General features: G+C 46.3%; 1 protein-coding gene across 1 annotated transcript in view; it reads right to left on the bottom strand.

Annotated features, from left to right (window-relative positions):
- The window catches only part of LOC141735437 (SET-binding protein-like), a 343,864-nt gene that overhangs the window by 302,755 nt on the left and 20,875 nt on the right, over nucleotides 1–20,234 (bottom strand). Inside the window, exon 2 of the mRNA XM_074568194.1 lies at nucleotides 16,463–17,123. Coding sequence (XP_074424295.1) covers nucleotides 16,463–16,954 — 492 coding nt within the window. The 5' untranslated portion in view covers nucleotides 16,955–17,123. The remainder of the gene's footprint in view (nucleotides 1–16,462; nucleotides 17,124–20,234) is intronic.

The following is a 20,234-nucleotide window of genomic DNA, read 5'->3' as shown; positions in this document are numbered from 1 at the left end:
AGCTCATTCACCTCCCGACCAGCAGCTGATAGCTGGATGCTCACAACATCCATAATTTTCATGATAGCACCTCCATGCAAGAAGCTAGACTTGCAAAGCAAGCCTTCTGTGGCCACAAAAACATCAGGAATGGGTCAAATTCTGCTTGGGAGACATTTCGAGTTCAGAGGGGGACACCGCAGTGGGATGGGAAAAATGACCGAGCAAAACGTAAGCACCAGGATCCAGGGATTTCCACGAGCATAAATGCAAAGGTTTTGGAAACAGGTTTAGCAGGAATGGTGTTTCCACTGAAGTCCTCCCCTCCTTCCCCTCCCCGGCTGGCTGACTTTCCCAGAGTCTCGATTTGCAGCCTGCCTGAATACCACTCAAAATATTTTCTCAATTAGAGAAGAAAACAGGAATTTGCCACTTGTCTGCCTCTATTCTGCTGCCTGTCATCATTCAGCAAATATTTCAATTGTAGCCCTTTGCATGCTGCTAGCCCTGCTCATTTAACCTTTGACTCTTCTCTAGGCTAATCCATCAGCCTTTACCTTCAAATCTTTACAGCTGAGGGCTGACTGAGGCCTGGGCTGGCAGGGAGGATAACTTATGCCAGACTCCAATATTGCAATTTGGGGGGGGGGGGGGGGGCACAGAGAGCGTGTAAATCTCTGACCACATTCCTCAAAGAATTCGATATGCCAGCAGCTGGGATTTGCACTTCCACATCTGGAAGATGATGAAGAAAATTAACATATTTAAAACAAAAATAAGAGAGGAAAAGGAGGCCTCTGTCATCTCGACTCTCTTCCATGCAGCCAGCAGCATCCTGAGGCAGGTACCTAATTGCCCATGGAGCCTTTGCTCTTCTCCTCCCTTGACTGCTCTCCTCTCTGTCTCACATGTTACCAAGATTAGTAGCTAACAGTTCCGCTGTCAAAAGCGCATGTGATGAAAATAATGCCCAGAGCACAGCCCATCAGCCTCAGAAGCACCTGGCTTGACTTTGATGGCAGAGGACCCCAAAAGCCCGTGCCCACCTGGCCTTTCCCCCCTGGCCGGCCACTCAGCCGAGCATCCATCACAGCTCTCCTGGGGCCATGCCCAGCTGCCCACTCTATGAGAAATCGCTGACCCTTCTGTCACATGGGCGCTTTAATTATTCACATTGGTATTTTGTTTCTCTCTACTGTAGACAGTTTGCTGTCTGTTATCTGTCCTTCATATGTAATTAATTGAGCTGTCTCCCGGCTCATTAGAAACAAGCCCCTCTCCTCCCCTTCCCCCCAGCCAAGTCACGTTATTTAGATTAAATCATGTTTGAGTAACTACATAAATAGTAGGTCGAGTTTGCCTTTTGTCTAGGCTGAGACTGTTGCTTGTCTCCTTTCTCAATGTGCCAGACCAGGAAAGCCCTTATCGCTGGAAGCTCTCAGAAGGAAACCCTCACTGGGCAGAGCAGCTGTACTGTCCCAGGAGCAGGGGAAGGTCCTCTGAGCAGAAGGCTCATACAATAGGTAACAAGAACAAGCTGCCAAACTTTAACAAGGCAGATGTAAAAGCACTGCAGAGCAAAAATCCTGCCAATAGGATGTTCATCATCTAAACAAGAGGTAACAGCAAGAGGAAGGTGAGGTTTGTTTTGGGGGATTCCCCCCCCCGTAGCTTATTCTAGACAGTGAAGTGCACTTCACACATCCCAGGTCACCCCCTACCATCTGAGCAGACCTCTCTTGCAGCTATAGCACTGAAACTCAGGTGCTCCAATGCAAGTTAAAGACTTCTGAGCTTTCAGTCAATTAAGAATGAAATGAGAGTTTCTGAAGTGGGTTCCCTCCGTGCACCAGTTAAAAAAAAAAAAGAAATAATAAATTGAGGATGTGGGTGTACAGGTTGAAGCAATCTGAAAACCAACATGAATCAGAACCTCAAACAAAACCTGCACTGAACTGTCTTAAAGGGTTAGTGTAGTTAAACTAAAGCCTGTAAAGTTCATTCATTCACTTTTCTGGGCCAACACTTAATGTCCTTGTAGAACATTTTCCCGTGCAAAAGCACCTCTGATATCAGCTGATGTAATGATTTGAGGATTTAAATATCTGCTTCTAGCTGGGAATAACCACTGACAGAACAAGCATGAGAAAGCTTATTTCCTCGAGATTTCCAGCTTAGCTTAAGACATTTAATCATCTGGATGAGCTTTGGATGAATCACCCGAACTTTTGGATACCAACTCCAGCCAAGACCTCCCATCTTCTCTGTGTGTGCACATCCTCACTGATAGACCTGGGCTAGCCAAGTGCTTTAACTGATTGGACCAGGCTCAGCTTTGTTGGATTGCCTGCACAAAGGTTGTGAAGGACTTCGGTGAAGACTTACACATGAAAAGCATTGCAGACATTTCCATCAGTGTTATTTGAAGCTAAATTACTGCTTGGGAAAACTGCTTATACCAGGAACATGAGGCAATGAAGTTCTCTCTTCCCAGCACAATCTGGGCGCAGACGATGGCAGAACAAAAGCCTTCTGGGCCACCTAAGACCAATGAATCTCACCAGTGACATGGGAAGACCACCATGAAGAGCCAGGGCATAGTTCAGTTTTCCAGTCTATCTACAGCTGGCCCTCTCCACCACAAAGGCTTATAAAATACGGAGGTCACGAGCACGTATCATACAAGTCACTAAAGTTGTTTTATCAGAGACCCTCAATCTAAACCGGCTGCCTGGGCTTAATACAGCTGCTGATCCATTGGGGAAATGTACTGCTATTGAGCTGAACCCACCAAAATGGCAGCGTGGCTTCCCATCCCTACCCAACTCACCCTCCTAACACCACTCATACTGCTTCAGGAGGAGACAGTCTCCCCTGCAACTTTTCCCAAATCTAGGCAGACAGAAATAAAATATCCACAGCTTGGTTCATCAGAAACACACATGGCTTTTAGGTGATGTTGTATTATTAGCAATATATGCTTTAACAAAAAAAAAAAAGTTCTCAAGAAGGAAAGGGGAAAGGAAGGAAAAAAGAAAAACATACGCAAGTGGGGGAAGGGGGGAAAAAGGACAGCAATCTGAGACTTTCAATGGGAATGTCCAAAAATAACACAAACAGGATCTCTCTGCCATCTGCTCCAATCCTCTCTGAATGGCTTTCAAAGCAAAAAGCCTTGCCAAAACCTGACAAACAAAGCACCAAGCATCAGTTTTAATGAAATACCAATACTGCATTCCCCCTTCCCCCTTTTTTGCTACATATACACACACCTTCCAAACCCCTTCAGTTGCCAAATAAATGACACAATGCAAAAAGATTTGCTTCAGTTACAAAGTTGAACAAACAAGGAATAATTTTGCAAGTGCTCCTATATGTCTCTGCTTCTCTGCTTACAATGGACACTAATAAGATTTGCCATAACTAATTCATTCTTTCACACCATTAGCCTATTCTCTACCTTAAAAAAAAAAAAAAAAACAAATCACACATTAAATTCTGCCTATCCCACATGCATTTTTCCACAACTTTCACACAGTTGAAACACAAGGGTTTCAACAGCAAAGCCCATCACAAAGCAGACACTTTCTACTTAGTTTAGGCCCCTCAATGAGGTTTAAAGGTGAGTTTTACTAAACCTAAATGAACAGAAAAATGTTTGTTACTTTTTTTCTTTGATTTTCCATTCCCATTTTAAAAAAAGCAAGATGTCTAAAGGAAATGGTGGGGAACAGGGACACAGGAAAGCTGCAATCTAGACACCAAAGGCAACATGTTAGCGCACATGAAGTAGAAAGTCTTGACTCCAAAGGCAATGTGCTAGCACATATGAAGCAGAAAGCAAAATTCATTAGCTGCAAAAACCAGCAACTCTCCTATGCTTCACCTCAGCCCAGCTAAGTGGAGCAGACAGAAATCAAACACCCAGCAACTGATGGAGACTTTAGCCTGTGTTCCACTTTTAGTCCTTCACAACTAAAGACAGTGCCAGGATGCAGAGATCTCTGTGAAGGTCAGAAGCAGATTTTACTTTGGGTTGGTTTTTTGGGGTGTTTTTGTATTACTTTTTTTAATGACTCACATCTCTCCTGGCAAACCTGAGAAACAAAACTAAAATGCCTAAATCCACACTTCTTTGTTGCAGTTTGTTCCCTCTGCTATTGAGATATTTTTATGTGCCAGGAACACACCTTTACCAGCACTGATCAAGCTTTTTTTTTTTTTTTTAAACATCTGAGGCCTAAATTACTTGAGCAAACAAAAGAGTTTTCCCTCCCTCTCTCCCCTGCTGCCAACCCCCCCCACTGCCAGACACAAATGGCCTCACACTAGATGGGATTGAGGGAGGGCTCCCAATTACACCTCTTTATTAATGAGAGGCCATGACAGGGAAGGGACCAGAGCAGGATGGGGGACCGACAGTGGCTGCCAGCTCCTTCCCACCACTGAAAATGGGGAGTAGAGGTTGAGGGTAATCCACTGGGAAGGAGCCCATGCACAAGAGCTTTGGGTCACCTGCCAGTCCACTCCATGCCATAGGATGCCATGGTGGGTGGGCACTGCTGGTCTGCCCCCAGCACCACGTCTGGGAGAAGGTGGCAGGGAGGACCCACAGGGACCCTGGTTGTTTCTTGCAGCCCATGGATGGGGAGAGATGGGTGGTGGTAGGAGCATGATGGATGCACCAAGCCGCAGGGGCAGGCAAAGGGATCCTTGATGCAGATGGAGCAGCAGAAGGTAGGACGCCTTCTCTGGTGGCCCTGAGTGAGACACCTCTGTCTGCCTCATCTTCCACTTGCAAACTGAGAAGGACCTTAGGAAAGTGCTGAAAACCTACGCTCTTTGGTAGTGTTCAGACACAATAGTTATAGGGCACCGTCTTCAATTTTCTATCATCTGTACCATCCGTCATCTAACTCCTTTCTCTGTATCTCCATGGTGATTCATTTTCTTGTTGCACTAGGAAAGATAGGAGGGTATTTTTGAGAAAAAGCCATGGTCAATATCAAAAAATCTTTCCTTCTCTCCCCTTTCAACCTCAGGCCACTCTTTACACTTACCCTTCAACTTTGTGGCCTCACACCTGATGATAAACTTTCTGAGTCCCTCAGGCCTCCGATTTACCCATCAGATCATCTCGAGCACCTCCTGCATGGCCGTCTCCATCTGGCAGAGCCCAAATCCTCCTTTCTCCTTACCTCACTGTTTAAATTCCTCTCCCACTGGGCTGACAGCTTTTGCTCAGGAACAAAGCACAACCCCTGTGAGCAAACATTTCTACCCATCTGTGTCCAGCAGCCATGACAAAAACGGCTCCCCTTACTTGCAAAGCCCCCCATAATTTTTCCCCAGACCTCAGAATACACTTGACATCCAGTCTTTGGGTTTATATATTTATGGACCTTTATCCTACCTGTGCTCCTTGTTGAGGCTGTTTGGGGTCAACCTCTATCTGTGTTTTCACACAAGGGGCAAGGACTGTGGGCAGGCAGTGAAGCTGCAGGCAAGCAGAAGCAAAGGGGACTATAAGGGGAGCATAAAGCATTTGACTTTTTCTAACCAGGGATTAACACACAGGTTTTAAACAAGGGGACTCCCTTCACAGCTGACAGCAGCAGCTTCTGACTTGTTCACAGAGTGGCAGGGAATCAAAGAGAAAAGAAGAAAAAGGACAACCCTTCCTTGGGGAGCAGAAAACACAATACGAGCTGTTCTAAAACCCCAGCAAATACTAGCTTGGTTTTAGGTCAGGCTCTCCTTCCCCATTCTGTCCCAATCTCTCCCCACCTCCCTTCTCGCATCAAAGGGAAATGGGTATTTTTCAAAATTCTTCTGAAAGCCAACCCGGCAGATGGTTCTTTCTGTGCCAGGGAAGGAAAAAAAGAAAAACCTGCCAGGATACACATCACCGAGATGTGACAAAGACAGGCATGGTGACTGGCCTCTGACCCAGGGATTTCACAGAGGCTTATTAAACCACGTGGCCAAAGTGGACTGAGTCAACGTATCTCCAGCATGCAGCTGCCGTACCCCACAGGCTCATGCTAAGTTTTATTATCTTAAGTCAGGCTAGATAGGTAGACTGAAAAATGACAGTGTTTCTCTACATTTCCATCCTGCCTTTTCAGCGCCTTAGGACAATCCCACATGCCAACATGTTAGCAGGTGGAGATGAAGTTCAGCAGCCAAATTCACAATGTAAAAGGCTTATTTAGACAGCAATTAGCAACTGTCCTACTTTACCAAAGTCTCACGTACACATCAGTAATATGAACTCCTGCAGATGCAGAAAGCCAAGGGTAAGTCACTGTCAGTCCTTCTATCACACTCAAATGCTTCAGGCTAAGGATCTGGTTGTCCATCACAAGCTGCCCTCTCTTTTCTTTAAAACCTCCTCCTCTCTCTAGATTGATGTCAACAGCTTGATTCCCACTCTTTTCAAGGATGCCCCAAACAGACCCAAAGGCTCCACATCCCAAGCACCCAAGTTGCCTCCAAGGATGAAGCATGACTTGGTTACGTCTTGGTTACGTCTGCCAACCAAAGCCCAAGGAGGAGCAAAGGATGTGCTGCCCTCTCACAGAGCTGTCCTGTGCTTCACAAATTCCCATGAAGCACGTTGGCAGTTGCTGTCCTGAAGCAACTAATAGCAGCTCCTTCCCACACCCAGAGTCAATGATCTAAGGACAGATCGATCCCTCCCCATCACGCTCTTCCCAGTTCCTCTTGCAATCGCTGTGCTGTAGTCACAGAAGGAACCAGGCTTTCCCCCCACCTCTCCTTCAAATCATGAATATAATTACAAGTAATGCAATAGAATTAAGACAAGAGAGAGAAAAGGCTGGAGGGAATTCGTCCTAATGATTACATAAGTTATTGAAGAAAAGTATCCCATGGAAAGCGAGACTGTCTTTGGGAAGAGTACTCAGCTGACTGCTGGTGAACGCAATGTCAGAAAATAGGCAAGACAAATTCATTATCCCCATCTAACCTGCATATACATGGGGTATAAGGAGTAAAACATATTGTCAGTCCAGTACCATCAGTTCCCAGTGGAAGATGCAACAAAACAAGTGCTTTCAAGCTCCCCACTAACACAGATTAGTCAGGATACCGATGTAGGGACTGTCTGTGCAGCTGAAAATACTTTGGTGGGAGGCAGAAATGAGGGATGATCAAACCCCTGTTAGTGCTGCTGCTCCCCAGTGGAAAAAAACCTGCCTCAGGTCTATTTTTCTTAGTCTTAAGGGTGAGCTTTCATCAAATTACCCACCTGGGAATACAGCAGGTAAAATTCAGGTGAAGCTACCCAGGCCAGCACAATATTTTAGCACGTACTGGGGCACAGGGAAGACTACTGAAAAAAAAGTCCATTTAGAAATTACAGTGTAAGCTCTACCTCAAACTATTTCCTACATATCTTCCTGGGAAACACTTGCCAAGCACATTACAGAAGCGCCTTTTCACAGAAGCACCAGGTGGGGAACCAGAGACATTGCCCCACAGTGAAGCAAGAGCATGATTGGTGGTGACACATCTGAGGATCTACTGCTCAGCCCTCTCCTGGTCAGACAGAGCCATCAGTGATAAGAACAGGGCAGTGGCCTCTGACTCATTTGCTTGTGCCACCGCATTCCTCCTGAGAGCATTGGGCAAGGCAAAATTACCTGCAAGTCTCCTCTGGGCTGATTCTCATCTTTCAACCATGCAGATAGAGAGTGGCTCACACGAAGCTATGATACTGTGGAGTGATGAAATTCCTCAACGAACCACCCAGGTTTATAGTAGTAGAGTTGTTGTAACACCAATGTCAATAAAAGATACCATCTCTCTCTACAAACCTTGCCACCCAGGTGAGACAGAGAGCCATGAGAAACTGATGAGAAGATAGTGAATCCTCCAGCAAATATTCCTCATTTGATTCTTATCACATTTAAGGGTTTACAAACCAGAAGGGACTATTAATGGCATCTAGATCGACTGATTGCATGCCAGCCCCAAAACTCCACCCCCCTCATTTCTGCATCAAGCCCTAACTCTTCTTTGAGATAAATTTTAAAACTAGCAGTGAAGATACAGAGAGTTATTTTTAAACAAATTCACCAGTTTCAATGACAAGTAGAAAAGGACTGGCTTCCAGAAGGGCTGTGCACCCAATGCTTGAAGATCAGGCCACCACCTGGGAGACTCAGCTGTGTCATGGTTAAGCAACCACAGCTCAATGAAAAAGGCCTGAGTGTTACCCTGGCTCCTGGCTTGCAACAGGTTCCTTGAGTGAGTCACTTAATCTCATTACTCTATTTCACATACTGTACTAAGAGACAAGATGGTTTTGTTTCTCCTTGCTTTATTTCTACAGAGCTTGTGAACTTCTTGCAGGAGGACAGGCTTTCCTAATGCCTTCATACAGGACCTGCCAACAATAGACGCTGATGTACAATAGGAACATGAGGCACCATCTTAAAATGAGCCTGGTAGAGACACACTTAGTTCTGCAAACACAGCTGCAGTTGACTGTCTATCTTGAATGACCATGTTCTCATCTTCAGCAATGCTACCTTCCACAGTGGCCACAGTCCAAGCCACATCTCAAATATGCAACCTCATTTCTGTAGCGAGACACCTTAGCCCTTCCACTGTCCCTTTCACTGCTAGCCCACAGCTCCAGCAAAAAACAAAGATAGCAACAAGTTGTTTTGCTTGATACCGCCCTGGAGAAGTAGAGTTTTTTCCAGGCTGACCATCCTACTTGGAAGCAGTGTCCTGCTACTGGTGCATGCACTATGGCTTGAGAATCCCTCCTGATAGCAACTGCCTGCAGCTCGGAGTCCAAATATAGTCACAATGTAGCAATAGCACTTCATGTCCTGAAATGAAGGAGCCAACAGCCACTGGTCTAATTCATGTTAGAGGTCATGGCAAGAAATGGAAAATAACACTCTTACAAAAACACAGATAACTGGACTTGTCCGAGGGTCATGTATCAAATGGAATCATTTTAATGTTCAAGAGTTGGAATAGTCACATCATTAAAAAACAAAACAATGCATGTTTACTCTGGATATTTTTTGACTGGTTTCCTAAGGAAACAAGGCTAACATGATCACGCTGTGTTCGTGTGTATGTGATTGCACACACAAACTCCTTGTTTGCCTGTATGATCCTCTCCTCAATGTTTTTGGAATATCTTGACCAATTTCAATTAAATTTGATGTAAGAACAGAAATCTTTGAGACACAGTATTCAAAAACATTTTGTTCAAATTGTTCACTAGCCAGAAGAAAGGGACCCCTGAGGAGCTCCCAAAGAGGGCTTGGCCAGCAAGTTCACTCATTAGACACCAGAGAAGCCACATAAGAGGAAAGTGGTCAGAAACCAACTTTCACAAGTTTCAGTGCTCTAAGAAGAAGAAAAAAAAAAAAACAAAAAGAAAACAAACAAAAAAAAACCCAGACAAGCTGAGGGCACCAGGTGAAGTTCCTCTTTCCATTCAAATAAACTCAAGACAAGTCCATCACGCAGTTCCACTGACTATGCAGGGGAATGCGGGCAGCAAGAAGCCCATCTGGGAACAAAGCATGTGAAGAATTAGACCTGACCTGAGGGGACTATCTGGGTGTGCATGTGAAAAAGGGACTGCAGATTAAAAAGCTGGAGGTAAATCAGAAGGTATCTGTGGTCAGGCATGCCTGGAAGGAGAGGAGAGGGAACGCTGCATGCAAAAGTTGGTGCTGGAGGAACGTGAGCATGTGCATAAAGGACTAACACCCCTGTGCATCCCAAAACCTCTGCAAATGAAGACACAACCAATACAGAGGTTTGCAGCTCTGGGTGCACATGCCAGCGCATCACATCTCCAGCACGTCTTTGTTAGCCTGGAGACCACAGTGCTTTCGAAACCATAACTAGCATGCACTGACTTGGCCAAGCTTTTACGAGGCTGCTGGGAGCAGCACCTGTCCCCTCCTGTGGTTCAGTGTTGGGGACTGCTGGACCCCCAGCTTCCCTGCACTGGTCCCAGTTGCTTCCCTACAGCATCTCCTCAACCCCAAAACCATCACTGGGGACATTTTGTCACAGTTTTAAGAGAGAGGCACAGCACCAAGCAAACAAGGAAATGTCACAGAGGGCCATCGAAACTCAGCCGTGGGAGCAACTGCTGCAAAACAAAACCTGTCCTCAACACAGACGGCCTCCACAAACCCTGGTCATATGGCAGCTAATCAAATACAGCAAGTCTTTCTCATTTGGCACTCCACGTTAAGCAGTAAAAGCCTGCTTAGGTTTCCCCAGCCCATCCCTTCACTGCCAGACATTTACTTCTTTAAGGAATACTTGACTACATGGAAAAAAAAAAAAAGTCACAATTCTTTGGGAGCAGACAGACAGTGAGGGATGAGCATCAGCTGGCTCAAGCAGAGCACCGAGCTGGAAAAGAAATTCTGCCTTATTCCTGTCACAAGATATCCATGACACAACACAAGGCGGACACTGCTCCACCAAGCTTTGGAGAAGGAAAGGTAAGAGCCAGGATCCGGCCCTCCCTGGTCTTCACAGGGACCAGCCTCCTCCAGGTGACTACATGGGGGCCCAAGAGAACTCAGCTCCCAGTCTGGGCACCTCACATGCCTTCAAGGACCAAGATGAACCCGGGCCTGAGCAGTTCTCAGCTCATAGCAAAACTGTTTTCTTAAGCTGTGAAATTTTTACAAAGAAATTCTTCATTCCTGCTCTCTTTTGGGGGAAGGGGGGGGGGGAAGCCCAAGGTAGTTGTGGTGGGAGGGCACCAAACTGCAGTGTTTCATTTGTGCCTTCAACAATGTGATAGAAAAAAAAAAAGCTTGCCAAAAAGAAACCTGGGATAAATATCAAAGAGCTGAGTTTATGTAGCTTTGCACCCATACATTTGTGTAGAAAGACTGTAAAAACACCAGGAGCCTCATGTCTGTTAGAGCAGCTCTGAATTGGTCTCTCAGCTGCTCAAAAGCCAGTTTCACCTTAAACGCAACTAGAAGAAGATTTTCCCACTGTGCTGGCATTTCTGGGGTTCTACTGCTATTCCATAATCTGGGCAGAGGCTGAGGTCTACACTGCTGGCATGAGCCTCAGGTACCTGCCACCAGCATCATTTAGAGGAGCCTCAAGACTTTGCTAAGCAAGAGTGGGGCCAAACCAGCACAGAAACAGGTCCAGGCTGAAGGGGCTATGGAGGCTCCATCCTTTAGAAAAAAATAAAAAAATAAATAAAAAAAAGAAAAAGCTGTAAATCAAAGCCTGCCACTTCAAGCAGGTACCACCACAAATGCACAAGTGCCCTCTCATCCTTGCTAAACCACACAGAGCAGAGGGAGCAAGCACTTACATCAACTCCCCAGCCACATTAGGGATTGAAACAGGAAGAGATGACTCAGAGAGCATCTCACACAAGGATGCCCTTAGCAAAGGGGAATAAGCATGTACTATGAGCAATTGGATGATCACGCACACAAATCACCGGGGAGAGGAGTCTGGCACAGGGATAATCCAACAAGAGCTGTGGATGCACATGAGAACCTGGAGGGAAAGTGCAATGTGCAGTCAATGATGTGAAGAAGGGGGGAAAGCATTCATGATCTTCTGGAAGGAGGGGTAGAAAGGGGAAAGTATGCAAATGAAAGAGTCCTCAAGGAAAGGTGAACTGCAGGAGAAAGTTGGGGGGGGGGGGGGGGGGGCAGAGGAAAGGAAGACAATGAATTGAATTTCAAGGGAAAAAAAACACTAGAACCACTTCCTGCAGAGAAACAGCAAATACCTACAGGAACTCAAAGGGAAAAAGAAAACATTGCAAAAAAATCCAAGGATAGAGTTTCCTCTGACTGCACACAAGAAAGCTTTACTTCCGATTTACTTGCTGCCACTTATTTCTCAGCAATAAAATACATTCATCCATCCCAAGCTCTCAAAAAAACCCCAATGCAATAATAATTTAAAAAAAAAAAAAAAGCTTACATCCCCTGAAGCAGGACATTATGCATATGAAGGAAACTCCAAAGAAACTTTGTCAGGCTACGCCTAAAGAAGGAGGTGGAAAAGGAAGTATTTGCAGACACAAGAAAATAGACAAATGCAGGGAAGAGAAAAAAAAAAAAAAGGAAATAAAAACCAGGGGAATACTGCTCATCTGAGGCTTGTTAAATGCTACACGACAGGCAGGGAATGCTGATGGCTTGCCTTGTTGCATTTGGTGCCATGCTTTCAGTGCCCTTCCAGACTGACAGCATGTTTCCTTATCCAAAGAAAAAGGCACCTTTAGTGATGCTGAGGATGCTGGACTTGAGCAACCCTGCTGCAGATGGGAGAGCAGTAGCTGCAGGGCTTGCCAACATGCCAGCAGGACATCCTTTGGGCTCCTGGCTTTTTTCTTCCCTCCCTCTCCAATTAGACTAAATGAAATGGAGCCATTTTCGGGTTTAGAAGTGGCAAGGGTTCAGCCCACTCCATCCCCAGGCACCAAAGGGTTGAAATCAAAGCAAACTCTTACAGAGCATTTGTGCACTTTCCAATTGCTGCACAAGTGACCTCACAGAGAGCTCAAGCTACGATTCACCTTCCAAGCAGCCCCAGGAAAGGGGTTAGGAAACTACCTTCACTCTTATTTTCAAGAAGGGGAAGCTGATGTGAATGTTGACATGGTCATGACTTAAAAGGAACCCCAAAAGCTGTTGGGTTGTAGCCAAACATTCAAGCTGGCAGAGAAGTTGTTCCCAACACTGATGGTCTCTCACCCCCTGCCTCCCTCCCCACTCTAGGGTGTCAGCAACCACACCCAGCAAGATACTCTCCTAGATTCCCTCCCTTCCCATTCATGATTGCATAACATCCCCAGGGCAATTTCTCACATGGAAAAGCAACACAAGGAAAGTATTTAATGTATGTTTACATCTTTTAATATAGTGTAGCAGCTGAACTCAAAGGCAAAAAAAAAAAAACAAAAAAAAAAAAAACAGGCCTCAGCACATGAGCAGCATGGCTCTCCACAGAGCCCCCTTCTAATCACTGCTGCTCCCTGGACCACAGCTTTAGAAATCAAGCAGTAGCCCCTGTTGCCTAATTAGCAGAGCAGTGGAAAGCTTAGGAACAGGCATATCTTCTTCCTCCCTAAGTGGCCACTGAATAAATACTATATCCCCAGTTCACAGCCCCTTTTTACATTTCTGGTATTACCAGTCCTTTGTGTACCCACATGCTGTTACTTAAATTGCTTCCGTGTTTTCATTACTTGCCCTCTGTGCTGTGTGTATTGAAACTCCGGCAAGAGTGCTGAAGTGGTATTTCAAAGCACTGGGGACTACTGGAGATGTGTCTGAAATTATTATGCAACAAACTTAGGTGATTTTTCAAGTCCTGATAGTTTGCTGCTCCTCAGGGGGGAAAGATAAATTCAGGTGCTACTCCATGAGGCACAGGACAACTGCTCCCACCCACCAGAGTCACAAGCATGACACCAACAACTCAGGTTATGCTCAGCTCTCCATCCTTATATATAGGTCTGTGGGGCCTGTATATATGCCCTGCATCCATAAGCAAGGTGGTAAACTCAAATAACAACACTGCTCCCACACGCAAGGGAAACGTGTACATTGGGCCAAACTCTCCTGGCAAAAATCCACAGAGGACAGTGGATTGGTGCCAGTTGAAGATCTGCCCCATTGGTTTAAATGCATTATTCCCTGCTGCCAATAGCTGCTTTTCTGGAGTTTGCGTTGATTAAAGTAACAGGCAATCAAACAGCCTAACTCTGAAATGTCAAAACCACCAGAATCAGTTAAATGTGTCAATCACTTTTTTTTTTTTTTTATAAACCACTACCACAGCTTTCAATGGTTCTGCAAGTACATGCGGAAGGTACCTGCACACTCCTCTCTGCCAGGGAAACCCACAGGTGGGCCAGACAGCTTCAGCTCCATTTGAGTCTCAACTTGCTGTTTCCTCCTAACTATCTTCCCCAAAAAAACCTCTGTAACTACCATAAGACACACACGTTGGCCATGAAAGCAATCACACTGCCAGCACTGGAACCCTTCTCCCACCAGTTTCCAACCTCCCTCTTCTGTAGTGCCTTTCATCACCCCTTGATACAAGATGTTCACAGCCAAGGCCTGATCCTGCAACCCATGAGCTAAGAGGCAGCTGTGTGCAAAATCCCTTCAGCTGCAGGGATGCACCACAGTGATGCAGGTCTCCAGGCATCAAACCCCTTGATATCACAGCACCGGGATCTTCCAGATCCCTGCTTGGGACTTCTCAGCCACAGCTCAGCAGCTGCCACATGGCAGCTGTTGGGTGTTATGCTAATGGATGCATCGGTGCAGCAGCCCTCTCCCCATCCACTCAGAGCATCCACCTGCTGGGGTTGTTTGTTTTGGCTAGATCAGACCAGTGGTGTCCCAAAGCACTTCCAGCCTGCGCACAGTCACAGCACCAGCCGGCTCGGACCTCACAGCACGAGTGCAAGCTAGATGCAGCCATGTTTGGGCCATAATCCACTTCTTTCCTTATCGTTCTGCAATTAAAGCCTCACCCTGAGCATAACCACACTACAAGGTGCTTTTTTATTGTTGTTGGGGTTTTTTGTACATCGTTTTCTTACAGCTAGCTTTATTTAACCTTTTTGGATGGCCACATGAAGGAACAAAGATGCCTTCCATACCCATCTGACTGGGTGATAAGTAGAAGTGAAAGTTCCAATTTCTAAGCAGTCATATTCTCCACGGTCCATGCACAGTAGGTAGTGGTTTGCAAGTCTCTTCTTCCTCCCTGCACAACCACAGAAGGATTGCTTGTGACACCTTTACTGTCACTGAGCATGGTCTCACACAACCGCTGGTTCCCTGAGACCTCTGCAAGTATTCAGGGAGGAAAGGGAAGTGAAAATAAGACATTGCTTAGGGCTAAGACAACAGCCCATCCTTCTCAATAGGTGGGAAAATATCTTCTCGGGGTATTATAGGGCCAAACCTCTGCTGTGCTAAAAAGAAAAAAAAAAAAGCCATTTTTTCATGCACATAGAATACGCCATTTAGTAGGATTCCAAGAAAAAAAACTACACAAAAGAAAGCCACACCCACACCTTGATTTTGGGTTGGTGTTGTGTGGAGGTTTTTTTGTTGGTTTTTTTTTTTTTTTGGTATGTTCAGCTTCCAAGAGAAATACTCTCAGAGTGAGCAATGTTAATCTCTGCCTTGAGTCAATGGGAAATGTTGATGCTTCAAGAAGTGATTTAGAGTTATCAGAATTTTGATCTAAGTCAGTCTGCCAAGGAGACTGTCTCCAGGGAGAGCTGTTGGTAATTAGCTTCCTCAAGACTTCAAGTAGCCCTTTGAGCATCCATCAAGTGTTTAAGGTATGGGAGAAGTGGGGACCTTCTGCACAGCGAGGGATCCAAGTTGCATGAGCAGCAAAGCCAAGTCATGCCCCAAGCTGTAATCAGTGGACAACTACATCCCAGATGAATTTGTCCAGATTTTAGAGATACTCACAAGTCTTTCATCAAATCTGGGTTCCTGTCTGAACTCATCATGATGCCCACGTGTTACTAAGGAGGCAGAGGTGAAGTATTTGTACTGTGATAAAGCCTCAACCCAACCAGAGCTCCTTTCTCTAACACCTAGGACAGACCACTACACCCAAAATAACATGAGTAATCACCAGGTGTCCCTCCCCTCATCAGTACTGCTTAAAACACTTGAAATAAATTTGTTTTAAAGACTAAGTGTAGGGGATATTACTAAAAAAAAAATAAATATAAAAATCAAGCCAACAACAAAGCAAAAGGGTGCTCCTGAAAACAGCTCATACAAATAAAGGATTTTCTTTCTTTTCCCCTCCCTCTTCCTCTCCTTGACTAAGTGAAAAAATAAAAATAAAAAGATCAATTTCTACCCAAAAATTTCTCCCCAGAAGGATATTCCAAGAAAATGATATGCATCTGGAAGAAAGTGAGACTTATAACAGAAGTATTTTCTGAAGCATAACTATAGTGCTGCTAGCACAATGCTGTAATCAAGAATAATGGAACCCTTCGCCCCGTATACAGGAATGAATTCAATTGTTCGCCATGCACATACCTGTATTTTAAAGATTACAGTCGAAAGCTTTAACTGCCAAAAGGCTCTAGCATTAGCGCTCAGACACAAAGTGGTTTAGAAGTGGGCCCCTTCACTTATCACTCATGTAATGATTAATCTTAAATCTCAGTTACACACAAAAATAGAAGAGGCCCAGCTGAACTTTTGATCCCTTCTGAATTGGTTTATCTGAAGTTCAAGATCATCCCTGCAGCATATGCAGCACTGCAGGATGATACCCGTTCTGTATTACCTCCTCTGCAGCCAAGCAGGGCTTTGCAAACGTTATGCCTCAGACACAAACTGAGCGGGTTTAATCCTACCCTCTTCCTCTGCTTTCAGGGGAAAGGGTAAATACAAGAAAGAATAGGACTTACCTTCTTTTTGGAGTGTGATCTGCCCTCTTCTTTAGCTGCTTTGCTATTTTTCACAGCTTTGGAAAGCTTCTGCTCCCCAGACTGCTTGATGGTTATTTTGATCTCAGGAGGACAAATATAGTTCTCCAAGTTCTTTGGGGGCTTCTTAGCTCTCTTGGTGGTCTGGATCTTTAGTTTTAAACTCCCCTCTGTGAAGTTAGCCTCCTTGATGGAAAATTCCTGCTCCTCCAGGACATCTCCCACCACCCATTTCTCACTGTCCGCATTGGAAGTGGAATCCACATCTCTCCCAGAACCCAGGTCATCATCTTCCTCAGGCTCCAGCCTCTCACCGCTCACCAGGATCCCTTTCCCTGAGCCTGTCACAGGCAGCATCATCTCCCCTGCACAGCCAGAGACAGGTGGAGGCTTCGCAGAGGTGACAGCAGCTGGCAGAAAGTCTGCCTCATCCCCCCTTTGCTGGGAGCTGCCCAAAGTCTCCCTGGGCTCCATAGCAATACCGCAACACCCTGGACTTTTATCAGAGGGAAGGGGAGTGCAGGAAGGGATGAGGAGAGCAAGGGCAGGTACAATCCCAGGGAACGAATGGTAACCGTCCGTCGAATTCAACGTCCCAATCACCCAGAGGCTGCAAGGAGCTCAGAAGAGACCAAATCTGCCACTGTCAAAAGAAAGGCGAAGAAAAAGAGAAAGTTAGCACACATATACATATAGAACACGAGTGCGGAGATGACTGAAATGGGACATGCTTGGGCTTCCCCTGTAGCATCTTAAGGGCCTTCCTTGAAGCAAAACAGGACCCAAGCTGGACAGCATTTCTGAGGGCTGGAACAGGTAACACAAAGCAAGGAATGATAGCCACATGTATTGCTAAAGTGATGAAAATGGATATATAAAATCCAACAAAAAACAGTGTATAAATACAAATGCCTTCAACTGTGGGCTTGGGAAATAAATGAGGGGGTAATCAGCTCTCCACACCCATGAACCTCCTCCTTACTTCAAAGTGCTTGCTGCCATAGGTTTGTTTTTTTTTTGGGGGGGGGGGGGGGGGGGGGGGGGGGAATAGAGACAGACACTTGCTTGCCTCAGGTTAAACAATAGCCCAGCGATCAGAGCACATAAAACATGGTATTGCCCTATGAATCAGTCAGAAGAGTTTCAAACTCCCCATTTTCCCACTTCCCAGGCAAGAGAAAGATACCCTCAGCTTCCAGCTATTCTGGGGGGGAATTCTGCTTTGGATTAATTATTCATTACACACTGGGCCAGGCACACACTGTCTGCAGCCTAAGATGCTCCCTGGGATGCTGGAAGTACAGGAGGATCCACCTGGGTCTCTTGCAGGGCATATCAGGGACTCAAGTATTGAGGGCAATGGAGGAAAGCTAAACTCAATGTTTTCTAGAGTTCCTCATGCCCTTGGGTACTGCTGCTTTGTGGTAAAGGCTTGGGCCGATTGAAACAAAGACTATGCTCTCATCCTTTCAAATGTGGGCTTTCTTTAAAACATTGCAGATTGAACCCTTTGAGATGGAAGCACCTGTATTCAGTATCTTACAAAGTCTCGGCCAAAGTTAATGGGACAAGCCATGAATGTTCAAACTAGGCAAAAGATGTATCACTGAATGACATTGTCCTGGTTCCGGTGGGGATAGGGTTAACTTTTCCTGGTATTCCATGCCATGTGAGCCACGCCCACCCTGAGCTGCCAGGGGAGGGGGCAGGAAGTTGCTGCTTAAAAGCGGGCTGGGGCGTCCTGGGTCCGGTCCGGCCGGCGAGCGGCGGGGAGCGGTGGTTCCGTAATCGCGTTTGTATATTCCCCTGTCCGTGTTGCTGTTGTTGTTTGCCTGTTCCCTTTGCTGTTCTGTTAAACTGCCTTTGTCCCAACCCAAGAGTCTTGCCTTTTCTTACGATCCTTCCTGTGTTAGGAAGGCACGTGCGAGCGGCACGTGGTTCTTTGTTGCCATCTGAGGCTAAACCACGACAGTCCTTTTTGGCGCCCAACGTGGGGCTTGAAGGGTTGAGATAACGACAGAATCCAACTAGAACGTGGAAAAAACGGTTTTGGTTTTTTTTTCTCTTGTATGCATTTATTTTATTAGGTAAGTAGTCACTGGTCATCATGTTGCTTGGTTTGTTCTCATGGCTGTGTTACATAAATTCCTATATGGCTTATGTACTCCCTGCGATGCTGTTTACCATGTCTGGAAGAGGGATGAGGATTATCATTCTGCTGTCCTGTGCGATATCTGTTTACGATATGATAACATCACTGTTCAGATGGTTATTTTGGGGTGTTTATGTGGTTTTGTTGTCCTGTCCGTACATTGGACACCGTCTCTCAGAATTTGTTAATAGTTTCCCCAGCCCTTTTGCCTCCCTTTTCTCCTTCGGGTCAGGTATGACAGCTTTTGAGAATCTTGAATATCCTTGGGATACTCAAACTAGTGTGTTCCTAGTGTTATGTCTCCTGAATACGTTCCAGGTCTTGTTTAGGGTTAAGCAACTATTTAAGACTACCACCCGGAGATCTGCTCCGAGGCTGGATAGTCAGGGGTGGCATGGCATGTGGGAGAGCATGGGCAGGTACCTAGAGAACTACTCGCCTCCAATGGTCTGGGACTTCACCCCTGAACAATTACAGGACCCTGATAAAGTGGTAGAATATTTGAAGGGAAAATGTTGTGGCTATTCTAGAGAGGCACAACTCACCGCACTGTGCTGGGCCCTGGCCAGTATCTACCAGGCACTGCTCAGAATTATGCAGCACCCTCAAGGGGAAGAGATGGAAACCAGACCGGCGGCCCCTGCGGCGGCCCCAGCCCCTGCGGCGGCCCCTGCGGCGGCCCCTGCGGCGGCCCCTGCGGCGGCCCCTGCCGCTGCTGCAGCCCCTGCGGCGGCCCCTGCCGCTGCTGCAGCCCCTGCGGCGGCCCCTGTGACGGACACTGCGGCTACTGCAACCCCTGCGACAGACACTGCGGCTACTGCAACCCCCGTGGTAGCCACTGCCACTGAACCAGGGAACCAACCCGTGCCAGTATCAGTTGCCCCCATCCAGAAGAAGAAGTACACAAAGAAATCAGTTCGCTTAGTAAGAGATGATGATGAACCAGGGCCATTACGAGAGCAGGAGGAAGAGGCAGAACCAGAGATAATTACTCGATCCCTATCCTTGAGTGAGCTGCGGGATATGCGAAAAGATTTCAGCCGACTTTCAGGCGAGCACATTGTCACCTGGCTGCTCCGGTGCTGGGATAATGGGGCCAGTAGCCTGGAATTAGAGGGTAGGGAGGCCAGGCAGCTGGGATCCCTGTCTAGGGAAGGCGGCATTGACAAGGCGATTGGGAAAAAGACCCAAGCCCTCAGCCTCTGGAAACGACTCCTGTTAGGCGTGAGGGAGAGGTACCCCTTCAGTGAGGATGTTGTATGTCAGCCAAGCAAGTGGACTACCATGGAAAGAGGTATCCAGTACCTGAGAGAATTAGCCGTGCGGGAGATGATTTATTATGACTTGGACAATGCAGACTTACCCACAGACCCTGATGAGGTGCGATGCACAAGGCCCATGTGGCGGAAGTTTGTACGGAGCGCACCATCGTCATATGCCAACTCCCTGGCAGTAATGGAATGGAAAGGTGAAGAGGGACCAACGGTGGATGAGGTAGCTGGCCGGCTCCGGCGATATGAAGAAAGTCTCTCTTCCCCCCTTGTCTCAGCTGTGGAGAAACTGTCGCGGAAGGTCCAGCAACTTGAAGAGAATATGTTCTAC

The sequence above is a fragment of the Larus michahellis genome, chromosome W (genome assembly GCF_964199755.1).
Source record: "Larus michahellis chromosome W, bLarMic1.1, whole genome shotgun sequence".
NCBI lineage: Eukaryota > Metazoa > Chordata > Aves > Charadriiformes > Laridae > Larus > Larus michahellis.
Note: the sequence above shows the minus strand (reverse complement) of the source record. Positions and strands in the feature narration are given on the sequence as shown.